Raw genomic sequence first — 17,191 nt, 5'->3', positions numbered from 1 at the left:
AGAGAAAAAAAGTTATTAAAAACACAAAGTCCACTTTAAAAATGGATTGAGGTCTATCCCATCATCCAGCTGAACAGTCTGTCCATTTCCCTTAAGGCACAGGGAAGACTATTACAGCACTCCGTGTAAGAGAGCAGAGTATTTAAAAATAAATTGCAGCTACGAAGAACTGCTGCACTCGACAAGGCATTTGCAATCTTTCCTAAATTCAGCCCAGCCCCTCTTCATGCTACATGCAGATCCACCAAACAGAGAAGAGCAAAGCCATAATTTTCTGTCCCAGGTTCTGTTTAATAGAGATATGTCAAACAAAATGACTTTGTTCAGTAAGTAGGCGCATGTTAATTTCCCACTTTACAGAGAAACGAGATATAAGAAATTAAGCAATTTGCACAAAATCATACAGAAAGTCTACGTTTGAGCCGTTAATTTGAAGACTGGTCTACTCTATGATGGCCAGATCACTCTCGCCTTCTACACAAACTAGGCACGGAGCAGGGAAACACGTTTGGGAGGATTCTCTCTCCCCTTCCCCGGAACGCCATCACACCACGGCCACTCACCCGCCACCGACAGGTTTTAGCACAGTATCCCTGAAGGACGAACTCCAGTTTCGCAGAACTTGAATACGTTTTGAAGATGTTTCTAAAGTTATTTCTCGTTAAGGCATTAGGGAAATCGTTGAAAGGAACAACGTCGCTGCTACTGAATTACTGGTTTTACCTAAACCGTAATTGCAAGACGGTGTCGGGCAGAAAGAAGCCGACAAGGACTGATGTCGGAGATCTGCCGGAGCAGGATCCTGCACCTGCTGTGGGCGGCAGGGCGATACATAGAATCGAGTCCCGAAGTGACTCTTTAGCTGCAGACGCGGAGATCAAAGACTCCCGTGAAACACCCAGGCAAACCTCAAACTAAATACGTAGCTCCCGGGACTTCCACCAACAAACCGAGCAGACATCGCTCCACCGGCGCCCGGCAGAGCGTTTCTTGCCGGCCGAAGCCTCCCCCTCCTGAACGGCGAACGGCCGCCGCACGTCTCATCCCTCCGGTTTGCTCCAGGGGCACCGCTTCGGGTGAAGGAGCCGCAGCGCCGGCACCTGCCATCCCGGCTGAGGCGGGCAGCGAGCTCAGCCCGCCCGGTACTGGCCTCCCGCCGCCGCGCGCCGCGGCCGTTTTAACCGCCGCCCGCGCACGCTCGCTCGCCTCACGGCGGAGCTTCGCCGCCGCCGCCGGGCGGGCGGCGGGAAGGTGCCGTCCCCGCCGCCTCGCCAGGCGAGGCGGCGGGGACGGCACCTTCCCGCCGGCGGCCCTCGCCCCCCCGTAGCCCCAGGTCGCGGCCGGGACGAGCGGATGGCGGCGGCGGCGGTGGCGCGGCACCGGGGGAAACATCTCCCCTTCCCCTCCTCCTCTCGGGGATAAGCCCATGTCAGCTCACCTCAGCTCCGTTGCGGCTCGGGCGGCCGGGACCCGCCACCCGGCATGGCGTGGAGGTGAGGGGGATGGTCTTGCCGCGCCGCCGCTGCCGCAGGCTCCCAGCGGTGCAGGGCTGGCACCATAGAGAGGGCAGCAGGACGAGAGACCTCCGACGATAGAGCGGAAGAGCGCTAGAGAGGCCGGGGAGAGGCGGAAGTGACGTTCCCGTTGCCGCGGCAGTCGCGCACCCGGTGCTTGATAGTGTGGGGCCGGTTGTGGCGGCGTGGTGATGCTTGCAGGCTGGGCCCCGCCGGGCGCTGCGGGCTGCTGCCGCCGCCTCCTGGCGGCGGCTCTGGCGGCGGGGCTACGGCCGCTGCTGTGCGGTCTGCCGCCGTGCTGGGTGACGGCGAGGCGGGCGGCGGGGCAGTGGCCGAGCCCGGGCCTGCGGGTGCCTGAGGCGGCGGAGGCGGAACGGCTTGTGCAGCAGGTGCAGCGAACCGGCGTGCCGCTCCGCCGCTTCATCGTCTGCCCGCAGCTGGCCCGCACCGTGCAGCGCTGCCTGCAGGCCGGAGCCAGCCCTGGCCCCCAGCCCGTCCTGCTCGAGTGCGCGCCCGGTAAGCTGCCCCGAGGGTCCTGTCGTCCTCCACCAGCCTTCCCGCAGCCCTCCGGCCGTGGGCCCCTCCGGGCCTTCACCGTCCCCGGGGCCGCCGGGACGCGGCGCTGCTCGGCGTGTCCCAGTGACCTTGTGAGATCAGCGTGAGCTGCTGCCCTCGCCACCGGCAGTAATGGGCCCCCGGCTCCGCTCTCCCGGGGCCGCGGAGAGGTGGCGGTGCTGAGGGAAGGGGACGGGGCCCTGCCTCTCCCGGGGTTTCGGGCGGGGGTAGCGGCTCCGTTACGTGACGGCGCCGCTCGGGCCCGCCGGAGCGGGGATCTGTGCTGGGGGCTGCCCCGGCTCGCCAGCCTGGTGTCCTCCCGGGGCGGGCGTTGGCGACTGGCAGGGCCGCCTGGGTGCCGCGGCACTGCGGTATGCCTGGGGTAGGTGGCGGGAGGGTCCATTTATACAGAGCTTCGGGGGGCATGAGTGAGTGTTCAGTCTGAAGACTTGAGTCACTGGTGTTAAAACTTGGCTATAGAGTAAGTAGAGATGTAAATTTCTGTCCAGGTAATATATCTGGTTTTGTAGGCGAACTTTATCTCTGTCAGTAAAAGCATGCCTAAGACTGTGGGCCATTACATAGGTAGCCCTCTGCTGTTATTTAATGTGGTTTTTTTACATTTCTGCACAGGGTATTTTACCTGTAGAGATAATATGGGTAAGGTTTCAAAGAATATTTCTGCTGGCAGAAGAAGAAGTAGTAGAAATACTTGAAACATTATATCTAATGTTCCTCAGTATCTAACTGTAATGCTGTGCTTAGTGTAATTCACTGAGCAATCTCAGGCAGGCTGCGTATAAATCTTTTTTCTAACTCTTGTTTTGAAGTGTGTTTAAACAAACACAAGTTGTCTCCTGTTGAAGGTGGTATATCCCAAGTGTTGTGTTGGGAAAGTCACTAAAGGAAATCACTTAGAAAAAAATGCACTTTTTTTCTTTTTTTTTTTTTTATTCCCCCCCTTCAGGTCCTGGAATCTTGACCCGAACTCTGCTCAATGCAGGTGTTAGAGTGGTAGCTCTAGAAAGTAACTCAGCTTTTCTTCCAAACTTACAGGTACACTTTTGATTTAGTAGTACATTTCTAAAACAGAATTAAAGGGAAAATAAGAAATTAATAACTGTGTAATAACTGTTGGATCGAAAAGGAATTAGCCAGTGATTGTTACTTGTAACATCTGAAATAATGCTTAATAATAGTAAGTATTGTTTGGTTTTACATTGCACGTTCGGCAACAGACTATTTTATAATCAATTGATTTGACATTTTGTGTATGCAGGAATTCAAGTTCATAGTCTTCCTATGAATAGTTTCATGCATAAATTTGAGGCTAATACTAATCAGAGTCATTGTAGTTGTGTATGTTTAAGCAGGATGTCTGTCTCTGCTAAGAAAAAAAGGAGGGTAATTGTCGTAGGCGATTCCCTGCTGAGGGGAACAGAGGGCTCTATATGCCGACCGGACCCGTCCCACAGGGAAGTCTGCTGCCTCCCTGGGGTGTGGGTCAGAGACATCACTAGGAAGCTCCCTGGTCTGGTACGGCCTTCCGATTACTACCCGCTGTTGGTTATACAGGCTGGCAGTGATGAGGTTGCAGAGAGAAGTCCTGCAGTGATCAAAAGGGACTTCAGGGCACTGGGGCGACTGGTTGAAGGATCGGGAGCACAGGTAGTGTTTTCCTCTATCCCTACAGTGGCAGGGAAGGATACTGAAACGAGCAGGAAAACACACCTGATCAACACGTGGCTCAGGGGCTGGTGCCATCGGAGGAATTTTGGCTTTTTTGATCACGGGGAGGTTTACATGGCACCGGGCCTGCTGGCGGCAGATGGAGTCCAGCTGTCTCACAGGAGGAAAAGGATCATTGCTTATGAATTGGCAGGGCTCATTGAGAGGGCTTTAAACTAGGTTCGAAGGGGGAAGGGGATAAAAGCAGGCTCACTAGAGAAGAGCCTAGGGGTGGCGTGCTGATGCTGGGGTGAAATCGATAGCCCAGCTCAAGTGCATCTACACCAATGCACGCAGCATGGGCGGCAAACAGGAGGAGCTGGAAGCCATTGTGCAGCGGGAGAGATATGACTTAGTTGCCATCACAGAAACATGGTGGGGTGACTCTCATGACTGGAGTGCTGCAATGGATGGCTATAGACTCTTCAGAAGGGACAGGCGAGGAAGGAGAGGCGGTGGGGTTGCCCTGTATGTTAGGGAGTGTTTCGATTGTATAGAGCTCAACGATTGTGATGATGGTACGGTTGAGTGTCTATGGGTAAGGATGAGGGGGAAGGCCAACGAGGCAGATATCCTGCTGGGAGTCTGTTATAGACCACCCAACCAGGATGAAGGGGTGGATGAAGCGTTCTATAAGCGGCTGGCAGAAGTCTCTCAATCGCTAGCCCTTGTTCTCGTGGGGGACTTCAACTTCCCGGACGTCTGCTGGCAATACAACACGGCAGAGAGGAAGCAGTCTAGGAGGTTCCTGGAGTGTGTGGAAGACAACTTCCTGACACAGCTGGTAAGTGAGCCTACCAGGGGAGGTGCCTCGCTCGACCTACTGTTTACAAACAGAGAAGGACTGGTGGGAGATGTGGTGGTCGGAGGCCGTCTTGGGCTTAGCGACCATGAAATGGTAGAATTCTCAATTCTTGGTGAAGTAAGGAGGGGGGCCAGCAAAACCGCAACCATGGACTTCCAGAGGGCAGACTTTGGCCTGTTCAGGACGCTGGTTGAGAGAGTCCCGTGGGAGACAGTCCTGAAGGGCAAAGGGGTCCAGGAAGGCTGGACAATCTTCAAGAAGGAAGTCTTAAAGACGCAGGAGCAGGCTGTCCCTGTACGCCGTAAGAAGAACGGGTGGGGAAGACGACCGGCCTGGCTGAACGGGGAGCTCTTGCTGGGACTCGGGGAAAAAAAGGAGAGTTTACCACTTGTGGAAGAAGGGGCAGGCGACTCAAGAAGAGTACAGGGATCTCGTTAGGTCGTGCAGAGAAGAAATGAGAAAGGCAAAAGCCCAGCTAGAACGCAATCTGGCCGCTGTCGTTAAAGACAACAAAAAAAGTTTTTACAAATATATTAATGACAAGAAGAGAGCCAAGGAGAATCTCCATCCTTTATTGGATGCGGGGGGGAACATTGTCACTGAGGATGAGGAAAAGGCTGAGGTACTCAATGCCTTCTTTGCCTCAGTCTTTAACAGGCAGACCAGTTACCCTCAGGGTACTCGGCCCCCTGAGCTGGAAGACAGGGACGGCGAGCAGGATGAACCCCCCGTAATCCAAGAGGAAGCAGTCAATGACCTGCTACGCCACCTGGATGCTCACAAGTCTATGGGGCCGGATGGGATCCACCCGAGAGTGCTGAGGGAGCTGGCGGAGGTGCTCGCCAAGCCGCTTTCCATCATTTATCAGCGGTCCTGGTTAACGGGGGAGGTCCCGGGCGACTGGAGGCTTGCCAATGTGACGCCCATCTACAAGAAGGGCCGGAAGGAGGATCCGGGGAACTACAGGCCTGTCAGCCTGACCTTGGTGCCGGGGAAGATTATGGAGCGGTTCATCTTCAGGGCGCTCACAAGGCATGAGCGGAACAACCAGGGGATCAGGCCCAGCCAGCACGGATTCATGAGAGGCAGGTCCTGCTTGACCAACCTGATCTCCTTCTATGACCAGGTGACCCGCCTAGTAGACGAGGGAAAGGCTGTGGATGTGGTCTACCTGGACTTCAGTAAGGCCTTTGACACCGTCTCCCACAGCATTCTCCTGGAGAAGCTGGCGGCTCACGGCTTAGACAGGTGGACTCTGCGCTGGGTCAAAAACTGGCTGGACGGCCGGGCCCAGAGAGTTGTGGTGAATGGAGTTAAATCCAGTTGGCAGCCAGTCACGAGCAGTGTTCCCCAGGGCTCAGTTTTGGGGCTGGTCTTGTTCAATATCTTTATCAATGATCCGGATGAGGGGATCGAGTGCACCCTCAGTAAGTTTGCAGACGACACCAAGCTGGGCGGGAGCTGCTCTGGGGTAGTTGATCTGCTCGAGGGTAGGAAGGCTCTGCAGAGGGACCTGGACAGGCTGGATCGATGGGCCGAGGCCAACTGTATGAGGTTCAACAAGGCCAAGTGCCGGGTCCTGCACTTCGGCCACAACAACCCCATGCAACGCTAGAGGCTTGGGGAAGAGTGGCTGGAAAGCTGCCTGTCAGAAAAGGACCTGGGGGTGCTGGTCGACAGCCGGCTGAACATGAGCCGGCAGTGTGCTCAGGTGGCCAAGAAGGCCAATGGCATCCTGGCCTGTATCAGAAACAGTGGGGCCAGCAGGACGAGGGAAGTGATCGTGCCCCTGTACTCGGCACTGGTGAGGCCGCACCTCGAATACTGTGTTCAGTTTTGGGCCCCTCACTACAAGAAGGACATCAAGGTGCTGGAGCGTGTCCAGAGAAGGGCAACGAGGCTGGTGAGGGGTCTGGAGAACAAGTCTTATGAGGAGCGGCTGAGGGACCTGGGGTTGTTTAGCCTGCAGAAAAGGAGGCTGAGGGGAGACCTCATCGCTCTCTACAACTACCTGAAAGGAGGTTGTAGTGAGGTGGGTGTCGGTCTCTTCTCCCAAGTAACTAGCGATAGGACGAGAGGAAATGGCCTCAAGTTGCGCCAGGGGAGGTTTAGATTGGATGTAAGGAAAAAATTCTTTACTGAAAGAGTGGTTAAACATTGGAACAGGCTGCCCAGGGAAGTGGTGGAGTCCCCATCCCTGGAGATATTTAAAAGACGTGTAGATGAGGCGCTTAGGGACATGGTTTAGTGGGCATGGTGGTGTTGGGTCGACGGTTGGACTCGATGACCTTAGAGGTCTTTTCCAACCTTAATGATTCTATGATTCTAGGTAGCTGTCAGAAATCTGTAAAAATAGTCTTGGTTATTCTGATTGTCTCATGGTATTATTTAATCTATTGTCCTGCAATTGACTGGTAATATTAAGACACACACATGTGTTGTCCTCTCCTGTTCACCTTGGCTTCGCGTGGATTCAAAGGTAGTCAGACACATAGCTGCAGAAGTTGCACTAGAAGGATTGTGTTACAATGCTGTAAAGTAGGAGTTTGGAATGACTCACTTTCACCTGTCTTAAAATGTGTTTAAAAGGCATTCGTTGTGCATATATGAAGAATTCCAGTTGTAAATCATTAAATGCAGTGGTTTGCTTAGTTGAGCATAGCTTTTTTGCAAAACACTGCAGAACATCTTACTAATTTAAGAATGTGTTTCAAAGCTCCAGTTGAGCAGCACAAACGTGTCAAAATGCCCGGCACAACGAAGGAAGCTATTCTTTTTATCAGCTGTAAGAAGCAGCTCTGAGACTTGACTCTTGTTGACTGTGTAGCAATTTTAGGTAGTGCTTGAACATTTTTTTTGTTTGTTTGGGTTGGGTGTTTTGCAAGATAGGTTACTGCATCCAGATTTCTTCAACTGAAACTAATTTTATTCAGTCCTTAGAGAATAGCCTGGATGGACAATTAAAGGTAATTTATGGTGACTTCTTCAGACTGGATCCTTTGGCGACTGGAACGGTGAAACCACCTGCTATGTGTTCTGACAAACTTTTTGAAACCATGGGTGTAGCAGCAGTTCCTTGGAGGGCAGGTATATGTATATGATCACACATGTTACAAATACATTGGAAGGGTGCATAGGCAGTTTGGCAAAATCTTTGGGATTTGCTTGAGGTATATGTTCTATTTAACGTATATGCTGGATTAATGGATATTATTTCCTACACTTCAGCTTTATTTAGGTTCTTGATAGCTTCAAAAAACCCGTGTGGCAATATGAAATCTCAGCTATTTGCTTGTCTTTATTAAAGGTTTAGTCTAATGCAAACTGGGCTTAGCTTTGACTAAAGCTTGAATTGTATTCATTCTTGAACAACATGAGCTGACAGACTTTTCTTAATTGTTTGTAGTTTAGACATTAGCATTAATGAGATTGCAAAATTTTAAAGATACTTTTACACACTGTTGAAACAGATGTACCTGTGAAAATTTTTGGAATCTTACCACAAAAAAAGGAAAGGAACACACTCTGGAGGCTTCTTTTTGCCCTGTATGAATGCAGTTCCATATACAGATACGGAAGAGCAGAACTCAACATCTTTATAAGCGAAAAAGAGTACCAGGTGCGTGTAAGAGATTTTACAGGTAGTAAAGAATAAGTAGCGCTTCACAGAACACAAAAACATTTATGTTTTATAGTTAATGTTTTTGCTAGTGAATTTCTTTTTCTGCCAGAATTGTTAAGTTTTGTCTGTTTCCTACTTGTTCTCTTTATGCAGTAATAGCACTGTCAAGAAACATTCCATTGTCCTATAACCACAAATCTTACAAAGGTGAAGGCTGGTCCTTGAGAAGGATACGCAGCAGCAGACTAGCTGCTTTCCATTGTAAATTGTGAGGTGCTTAAATTCTGTAATGTGCTTGTGCAACAAAATTGTTTACTAGTTGCAGGTAATAGTCAATGAAGACTGAATTCAAAACGCCTCGTGAAGAGGATTCAGAGTTACTAAATACCATACTCAGTGAGATGCGCTTGAGCATCTTTTGATGCCCTCTTGAGCCACTTTTGTATGCAGTACGGGAAAAAAACTGAGGCAAAGTATGAGTGATTCACACACCTTTTTATTAAGGTTCTGTACACTAAGGTGCAGAGCAGCTTTCTGGGTTATGTGTTCCTAATTTATGCTGTCCCAAACCTCTAGAACTGTACTTATAGTTCAAGGGTACCTTTTCTTTCTGTGAAACTGAGAGATTCATACAGAGCCACAAACCTTTAGTTACTCGAAGTAAGCAAAGACTTCCAGGTGTGCTTACGCAGCCTGTGTTGTGTCTAGCACCCTACTGAAAAAAATTGTCTTAAGTGTGTTCTTCTGTGAAATGACAGGTTGGACACCACTGAAATACCCACTTAAATGGTATGTTTTATGGCCAGAGTTTTGAGCAAATAGGGGGCAGTCTGTTCATTTAATGCAGTCACTGTGTTTTTTATTAAGTTTTCTGGTTTTGTTGTGAACCATGTTAAATGAGAGTTGTGTACCTAAGTAAAAGCAATTAGAATAATCTTTTTGGTTTTTGGTTGATTATATGACGAGGCGCTCTAAATCTGTTATGGGAAGTTAAATCTTCCTGCTACAATTTACTTCTTTCTTTGCCCTGTTTGAGAATAATGACAAGTTTTTCTTTTTTTCTTGCCTAAGAGTTGTCTGATCTGTAATATTGATCAGGATGATGACTGCGCAAGCTGCTTAATGTTCAGTGAGGTCACCTGATGTTTGGCTTACTCTGCTTGTGTGCCTTATTGGGAATATTATCTTATCAGTGTGAGCTGATAACTCTGCCCATGTTATGGTTTTTATACAAAATATGATCCCTGTTTCTCTTCTGTGTGAAATTTCTCTGCCTTAAAAGGGACCAGAAAGTAAAAGCTGGAAATTCCTACACAGTTCAGTTATCCAAATAACTGCTGCGAAGAATTACTTAGACTGCCATAACGTCTTCTAATCATGTGTTCTGACAAGATACACTGAAATAGCACAAAGTGTGTATTTGAGGCCTAATGTAACTTTACCTTGGAATTTTAGACTTAACTATGAATTTCTTACCACTTGTTATATATATAAGGATTTGCTTAGATAAAGAAGCAATCTTAGTTTTTGCAACAAAATTGCTCGCTCTTTGCCATTTTATTAGGTATTAACAGCAAAGCCTGGGGAAGCGAGGGCTTACCAAGCACTTAGTGTACTTTGGCAAGTAGGATGTGAAATTCAGCTACTGCACACGGTAAGTCTTTTGTACCAGCTGACACGGTCTAATGCTATGGACATGTTTTTAGAAAAGGGTTTATAGTGTTTTACTATCGTAAACTAATTGGAAGCTAATTTGACATTTAAATTAGTTGGAGAACTATTGGAAACTTTTGGATGTAAAAACCTGAAACAGTCATGTTTGTGTCAAACTCTGTCACTTAAGCAGCATCATTATTAACTATGATGTCAGTATTTTCATTACAAGCCACTGCACTCAAAAACATTTATTCTCAGAAGCTGGTAGGTAAGAAGGAGATGTTTGCGCAACAAGTGAGTCTCTTCCATCTTGCTAGGGGTTGTGTGAGACTAGAAGACTGCTCTTCCAATCTGTCATAGTGTGCTCTCTGTTATGTCCTCTGCATTTTGCCATCATGTATGCTTTCGACTTTCTGAGCTGTGTTCAGTAGAAATATGTTTTTCAGTCTTGGTGCCTTTATGTTCTAAGCAGGCCTGCTCCTCCTGCTAATCAGTAACTGTCTTAGCTTGTCAAGCATGCTATGGTTTAGTTTTAAAAAGTTTTTTATGTTGTCCCCCTACCTCCACATGAGCACATGGCCATCGACTTTCACTTACTTTATCCTGTTTAGATTTATCTTTGTTTGTACTCTGTTTTTCTAGGAACCTACCTTCATAGTTTAAATGTTTTGCTAATCTGAAATTAAAAGTTTAACTATCTATTGTATTCCAAATACCTTACACCACGAGGTGTATATTAAAGTAAATATTAAGGAGTTGAAGAATAAGATGATGCTCAAGGAACTTACTACATATGCATGCCCTGGTCATACAGTGTTTGCTATACATCTGCTTGTAGCTACTTCAGGAGACAAGTTATTGAGCTGCTGGGACTTTTGTTTGGACTCAGTACAGCAGCTGTTACGGTCAGCTGTCAGTTTTTAGCTTTGGTTCAAATTTTGAACTTGAAACCAGGAGGTAGCCCCACTAATGTATGGTAATATGTACAAGTTATTTGATTATAAGTAATTTACCAGTGCTAATCAGATACTTTGTCAGGAATGTGATTAAATAACATTTTCAAGTCTGGCCTTTGTGTGCTTATTACTTGACTCTCCCCCCCCTCCCCCCCCCCCCCTTAGTTCTAATATATTTTATGATTTTACAGTAAATTTTAGAATCGGGGTAAACTTATAATTTGACAGGATTGATGGTAAATGTTTTTCCAAATTCTAACAAAGCACTTTAATTCTGTAATATATTTTCTCCTTCCCATAGGAACCTTGGTCATCATTTGTAACTAATTTGAAAAATGGGGGACTGGCGGTACCAAAAAGCACGGTAAGATTGTTGTGTGCACTTTTCTCCTTCTGGAGATACAGCTAAACCACTTTTAATTAAAGGTTAAAATAACTTTATAACAGCATTTACACGTATGGTTTTTTGGCTGTGAATAGTGTATTTTTTAAGTGTTCTTCTAATTAAAACTTATGGGCAGCATGTAGATGCATCAGAAGAGGGGTGAAGAATTGCTACTAGCTTAGAAACTGAAATAAACTAGTATCTTTATTGTCTATGATGGAAAAAATATAGTGAATAAACAGCATAAAGGGATGTGAACAGGTAAAGTCTTTTTCAAAATAAGTTACTGACAGGGCCACGCCTACGTGCTTGAACAAAACAAGTGTTACCACAACTAATAGCACAATCAGCATGCTGCTGGTTTTGATTAAAATGGTTATTCACATGTCCAGTGTAAATTCCGTGTGCTAGTTAATTGCTGAAAGGTGCGAGTCTCAAAGCTTAAATTTGAGAAGTGGAAAAATACCCTGTGTAAAGTTCTTTACTTTTCTCTTTTAGAGAAGTAATGATGTTCCTTTGTAATAATATAAGAATATTTCTATTTAATTCCAATAATATAAAAGCATGTATACTTAATATTCGGTTTTACTCTCCCCAGAAAACTGCCACAATAGTATATTGAGTGTTGTCTGAAACGTTACTGTACAATATAAGTGAATATAAGTGACTGGGTGTGCCTTACACACTTAAGTGTGTTGCTGTAAAGCCATGTAGAGAGGCATGTCAGGTGGATTATGTAAGATGTATTGTGACAGCCTCAGGAGAAGGACAAATGTGAGATCTATTGGATGATATATCCATTGCTGCCAATACAGAAGTACATTTATTTCAGTTAAAAACTCCATCCCCTCCCAATTTCATAAAATCTTCAAGTTGCAATATTGTCTTAGTGTTACACTCAAATAATTCCGTCTTTATATACAAAAGGCAGGTAGATCTGATACCTTGCATACTACAGGAATATTATAGGCCATATAATCTCTTGAAAACTTGCATCAAGCCTGTATTGTCTATTTCAACTAAGAAAGTCCAGTCTTAAAAAATAAAAATAAAACCGAAGTGATAGTATTGTCTGTTTTGTTTCCTATTTTCTTTCTTATTTGGGGGGCGGGGGGAGGTAAAGCACCTTCGCTCTAGAACAAAATTTTAAAGCCACAGTTTCCAATGAAATCGTTTTGTTAAGACTTCTAAAACTCTAAGAAATGTTACTGGTGGCGCAGGTGAAATGCTTACTCTTAGCTAAAGACAGATACTGTCTTGAAATGACTTTTCAGTGGCTTGTTTTGTTTTTCTTGCAGTGGCTGCCAAATGACCATTTATGTTTGGTACGACTGACTCCTCAGCAAAATCTGTTTACAGGAGGCTTGAAGCCCACAAATTCAGCTACCTTTATTTTCATGGTGAAACAGTGTCTTGCTAAACCCAAGTCTAGACTTACTGATAGATTAAAGTAAGAAAGAATTACAGCTTTTATACTTTTTCTTCAGAGAAATATAGGAAAATATTAAAATATGTTCTCAAAGCAGTATTTATTTGCAGCTGAGATACAGCTTTTTTTTTTAATTCATTATCTACATGTAGACTAGAAGATTTCATTTTTGCAACCCACAATACAGTATTTCGGGGACTGTTCCTGGACTGTATTCACAGATGATAAAAACTTGAGGTTTGACAGGAAGGTCGACAAGTATTTAGAATGTAGATATGCAGTAATTGTCTGTACCTCCGATGGAGGTGAGGTCATGTATTGGCAAGAAGTTTTCACTCACCTTACAGACATAATAATAAAGTCACCAAGAGTTTTGCAGGTATAGAAATTAAAAGCTGAAAAAGAGTTTTGGTTTATAACAGACATCAAAGTAATGCTAATGAAAACAGCTGAAGGTTATTGAAGGTGGAGTGGGAATGTCCTCAAATGGCTTTCTGTTATCTAATTAAAAAATTAAGCTTTAGACTTATTTACCAATTATGCAACTCTAATTATTATTTTTGATATTACATTGGAGCTATTCACTTTGCTTAATGATCAGTAGATTTCTGTTTCCCATAAATGGGAAGTGTTTGCAGTCTGAAAAGCATTGACTTCATCTTGTTAATGAAAATAATTAATATATTTCTCATTTGTTGGTAGTGGTTTATGGAAGTTAATTTCCAGAAAGGGAAAAAAAACCCCCAAAACCCTAATAAATTCCAGTAACTCATTTAGCCAAGACAAGTGCGAAGAGCCTTAATGGATTTCTTTCTTAAAGCTCAGTGGTGTACCTAATCTCCACTCAATCCTTCAGCCAGGAAGTGGCGCTAACTTTGAAGGCTTCTAATGTGCATCTTCTGTGTATTTATACACCCTTTTTTTGTCTGGGAAATAGTTATATGCACATTTATAAAAGGTCTAGTTTTCATAGCAGTGATGTAGATGGGAGACAGTGGATACATCTGTTTATATATAGAAGAAAATACCTGGGAGGTGTAAGTTACATTAACTCATGCTATACTGAATCATATTCTTGAAGATGACCTTGGCTTTAATTTCCCAGGCATTGAAGAATAACCCCTTTTTATGCTGTAATGTTTGTTACTGACTTATGCAGTTGGGACAGAGGAGGGAGGGAGGGCACCCACCCTCTAATGAGGAGGCTTAGGTGGTTTGGTATTGTCTATGTCTGCTGGGGGCTTTATTTCATACTTGTTTGTCTTATTAGCAGAGGTTTCTTCCTGTTTGCAGTATGGATTGAAAATAAGTTGTGTTGTAGGAAGTCTTTAACAACTTCTAGAAGCTGCGAAAGAGTGAAACGGACCTTCAGATACTGTTTCTTGCTCTTTAATTTTTCACAGAAAGAAATGCTCTATTACAATTTTTGTTTGTTTGTTTCAGTTCATGGAGCTTGGACAGTGGTGGCAAATTACTGAGAGAGCTAGAAATTCCAAAAAATGCTGAAGCACGTAAGTTATACCCAGAAGACTATAGGCGTCTTTTTGAGGCTTTGCAAAACTCTAATATGTTTACTGAAACCTGGTTCCATGATGAAGTCTTGGAAAGTATAAGGAACATAAACTTATAAATCTAAAACTGCTGTCTTTTGGAAGATCACCTTTGCTTCTGGAAGATTACTTTGTTAAGAAATGATTTAAATAAAATCGGAGATACTGTTAGCTAGATGATTTCTTGTCCAAACAGGAAAATAAATTTAGCAAGTAACAAGAGCCCTTCTACACAGGATGAAAGTAACGGATTCACAGTTATTTGATCGCAATCCTATCTAGAATGGACAAACGTTGCATCTTTTCCAGGAGCATATTAGTGACCTGCTGCTTTTGGATGTACCACTTAAACGGAACTTTTTGTTACACTCTGTATATTTACAACATTTGAAAAAAATAACAGACCAAATATCGTTATTTGTGTGGTTTGTATTTTAGTGCTCAGTGATTTGAATGCCCTTTCACAGATTCCCAAAATACATAGGTCTTCACAACCACTGAATCTGTTATATTGTCTCCTAATCTAAAAACCTTGCAGTCTAAAGTCAACATAATATCAATAAATTGATAGTGGTGGGTTAATAGAAGACAAGGTAATGACAGCATGATAAAACATCAACTGAGAGTTGTTTGGTTTTTTTTTAACTAAAGATTGTTATATCTCTGGGGGAAAAAAAGTTGTAACAATTCTTTCTTTGAACATTTGAAAAGAACACTGGGCAGCCTGTTCTAGTTTACAATATGCAAACACCTATATGCATATAGGCTTTATCACATTTTAGGTCGCAAAACAAAGTCACCAGAACATTCAGTGCTGTATAAACAGTTTGGGGAAAAAAAAATCATCTTACCTGCAACCTTTGTCAATATGTATTTGTTTAATGTGTGTTATATGTACAAAATAACTTACTTCAAAACTATATGCTATTAGAATTATTTTTTTAGCCATAGTACTCCATAATGCAACCTGTTCCTAGTTTCTCTTCCTGTCTTAGCATGTAACTGTTCTGTTGTTGTCCGATAGTGCTGGCAGGCTGTACTGGTTCTGTGTTCTATACTGTCTTCTCTGGGAAGAGCTGTGGCCAAAAATAATGGCTATTTTCAGGCTTTGGAAAACAGCAGTGATCAAAACGATGCAAACACAGAATTGTATTTCTTAAGCATAATGCGAGGTATAGATGTGACAAGCATTCATCTCTGTCTTCCTCCTGCAGTTCCTGCTGCAGAAGAAAAATTGACTTCAAGCAGCCTCAGTTCACTCTGCTAGCTATGCTGCAACTATCTAAGCTGCTGATAAGCCTTTGTAATGTTGCGATGAAACTACTGGAAAGGCTGAGGTTTAATTTGCAGTCTGTCTCAGAGCATTACTGGTATTCTGGTGTAGGTCTTGAAGATTTGAGGCTTGCTTTCTGTTTACATCTCTTACTATTTCAGATAACTTGCATTATAAATTGACAATGAATGACAAACTTGCATTAACAGAAGCAATTCCACTTTTTTTCAATCTCAGTAGATGGTAACTGTCTTATCTACTGGTCTACAAGAATGCAGCGTCTCCTGGGCTGATTTCCGCCCCCCACCACCACCTTGAATCAAATACCTTGCTCTTGTTGCAGCAAGATGTCTTATATCAACATACCAGGAGAAGTATTCTATGCATAAAATACAAGATCACCACTGTCTATATAAACTTCTTTAACTGTGTTGCAGATAACATTTCAAACATGAACTGAAAAAAAGGAAGTTATTTGCTGTGATTTTTTGATGCTGTTGGAAAACAGCATTTACTAAGCCAATGGAGAGACTCCTAAGGTAACAGCAAGAGTCTGTAAGTGGAAGGAATATTGTGTAACTGGGGACTTGAAATGAGGAGATTTAATGCTAACCAGAACTCTACCATTAAGTTTAAGTGTAAGCAGTATGTTTAGCCCTGATCACAAATGTGAAATGAAGAGAACAATGGCTGTCATTATAAAAATGGTTTTGGTATTGATGAGAGATGGAACAAAAGGGAAAATTACTGGTGTACGTGAATAAATACAAGGGAGTGAAACTGAAGTAGGTCTATGGATTTGATTAATTGATGCTATCCATTCAGTACTTCCTACTGTTGCAGGTTTACAGCTTCTGCAGGATAATATTGAATGCAAACTTTCACCAAAATTTTAAACTGTGTATAAAGGCTTCTCATGCATTTTTGTTATTATTTTTAACTAATCCTGTCCTACTTGTGTTCCTTTTCTTTGCATATCTGCCTTAGCCATATTCCTTGATATGTTGATGGAAAATTGAGCCAACATCTCTTCAGTTACTTTTGATTCATGTAAATGCAAAGACAGAACTTGCAACTAGGAAAACAGTATATAAATTTAGGTTAATATTTACAGTTAAATAATCCTCAAAAATGCTATTCAAAGAGAAAACAAAACTGCAAATTCACTCAAAATTTAAAATGCTAGACCTCAGGAGAGAAGGTCTTCATGCTAAGTTTGAGACCAAAAGGTTTACAGGAACTACTTTTCTATCATGGTGGGATAGCAAAGTTTCCCATTTCTGAAAGTGCATTAATTTGCGAGTGAGTTACTGTGCCAGATACAGTAAGTAATAAGAAGTATTTTGAAATTAGCACATTCATTTGAAAATGTTGCACAATTCAGTTTTTTAAATAGTTTTGTGTTATGACACTATTTATATATAAGATATAAAGTAATAGATTTTTAAAATTACATTAATTAGCTGCAAGCTTTGGGGCAGATTTATTTCTTCCTATGTTTTCCTGTCTTTGAATCTGTGATGTTGGATGAGATGAAGGTTACAACATGCATACAACATACTTAATAGAAGGTCACAGTATAACATATTCCTTTCAGTTATCTTCAGACTGTGGGGTTGTGGTTTCTTTTTCTTTTTTCCTTTTTTTTTTCCCCCCAAGACCAATTTAATTCATAAACCTCTAAAACATGAACCACACGATACATCTATCAAGTAGAA

At 43.7% G+C, this 17,191-nt stretch overlaps 2 protein-coding genes across 5 annotated transcripts in view; one reads left to right on the top strand and one right to left on the bottom strand.

Annotated features, from left to right (window-relative positions):
• CNST (consortin, connexin sorting protein) overlaps nt 1-1,579 on the bottom strand; it is a 50,411-nt gene extending 48,832 nt beyond the window's left edge. For 2 of the 3 annotated variants that reach the window (XM_076334230.1, XM_076334233.1), the window contains exon 1: nt 1,439-1,579. The gene's annotated coding sequence lies outside the window, so the exon portion shown is untranslated. Of the gene's footprint in view, nt 1-563; nt 636-1,438 lie in introns of those variants that run through there. The other variant, XM_076334231.1, reaches the window with a different exon arrangement.
• Nucleotides 1,580-1,675: 96 nt separating this feature from the next.
• On the top strand, nt 1,676-16,258 carry TFB2M (transcription factor B2, mitochondrial). Of its 2 annotated transcripts, XM_076334235.1 has the most exons (9): nt 1,676-2,030; nt 3,037-3,125; nt 7,536-7,689; nt 8,073-8,221; nt 9,789-9,878; nt 11,138-11,200; nt 12,520-12,671; nt 14,094-14,161; nt 15,711-16,258. In XM_076334235.1, the coding sequence occupies exons 1-9, from the start codon at nt 1,706-1,708 to the stop codon at nt 15,764-15,766; spliced, it is 1,146 nt and encodes a 381-aa protein (XP_076190350.1). In that variant the 5' UTR covers nt 1,676-1,705; the 3' UTR covers nt 15,767-16,258. The 2 variants fall into 2 exon arrangements, with proteins under 2 accessions (XP_076190350.1, XP_076190349.1); XM_076334234.1 differs by lacking the exon at nt 15,711-16,258 and having other exon boundaries at nt 1,678-2,030; nt 14,094-14,696.
• Nucleotides 16,259-17,191: the final 933 nt, after the last annotated feature.

Source organism: Aptenodytes patagonicus, chromosome 3 (genome assembly GCF_965638725.1).
Source record: "Aptenodytes patagonicus chromosome 3, bAptPat1.pri.cur, whole genome shotgun sequence".
Lineage (NCBI taxonomy): Eukaryota > Metazoa > Chordata > Aves > Sphenisciformes > Spheniscidae > Aptenodytes > Aptenodytes patagonicus.
Note: the sequence above shows the minus strand (reverse complement) of the source record. Positions and strands in the feature narration are given on the sequence as shown.

What these genes read in the sequence shown, in the direction of transcription:
- TFB2M (XM_076334234.1), top strand. Translation starts at nt 1,706, where the DNA reads ATGCTTGCAGGCTGGGCCCCGCCGGGCGCTGCGGGCTGCTGCCGCCGC. An exon ending in CCTGCTCGAGTGCGCGCCCG is followed by an intron (nt 2,031 to 3,036) that starts GTAAGCTGCCCC and finishes CCCCCCCTTCAG; the next exon opens with GTCCTGGAATCTTGACCCGA. An exon ending in TGGCGGTACCAAAAAGCACG is followed by an intron (nt 11,201 to 12,519) that starts GTAAGATTGTTG and finishes TTTTTCTTGCAG; the next exon opens with TGGCTGCCAAATGACCATTT.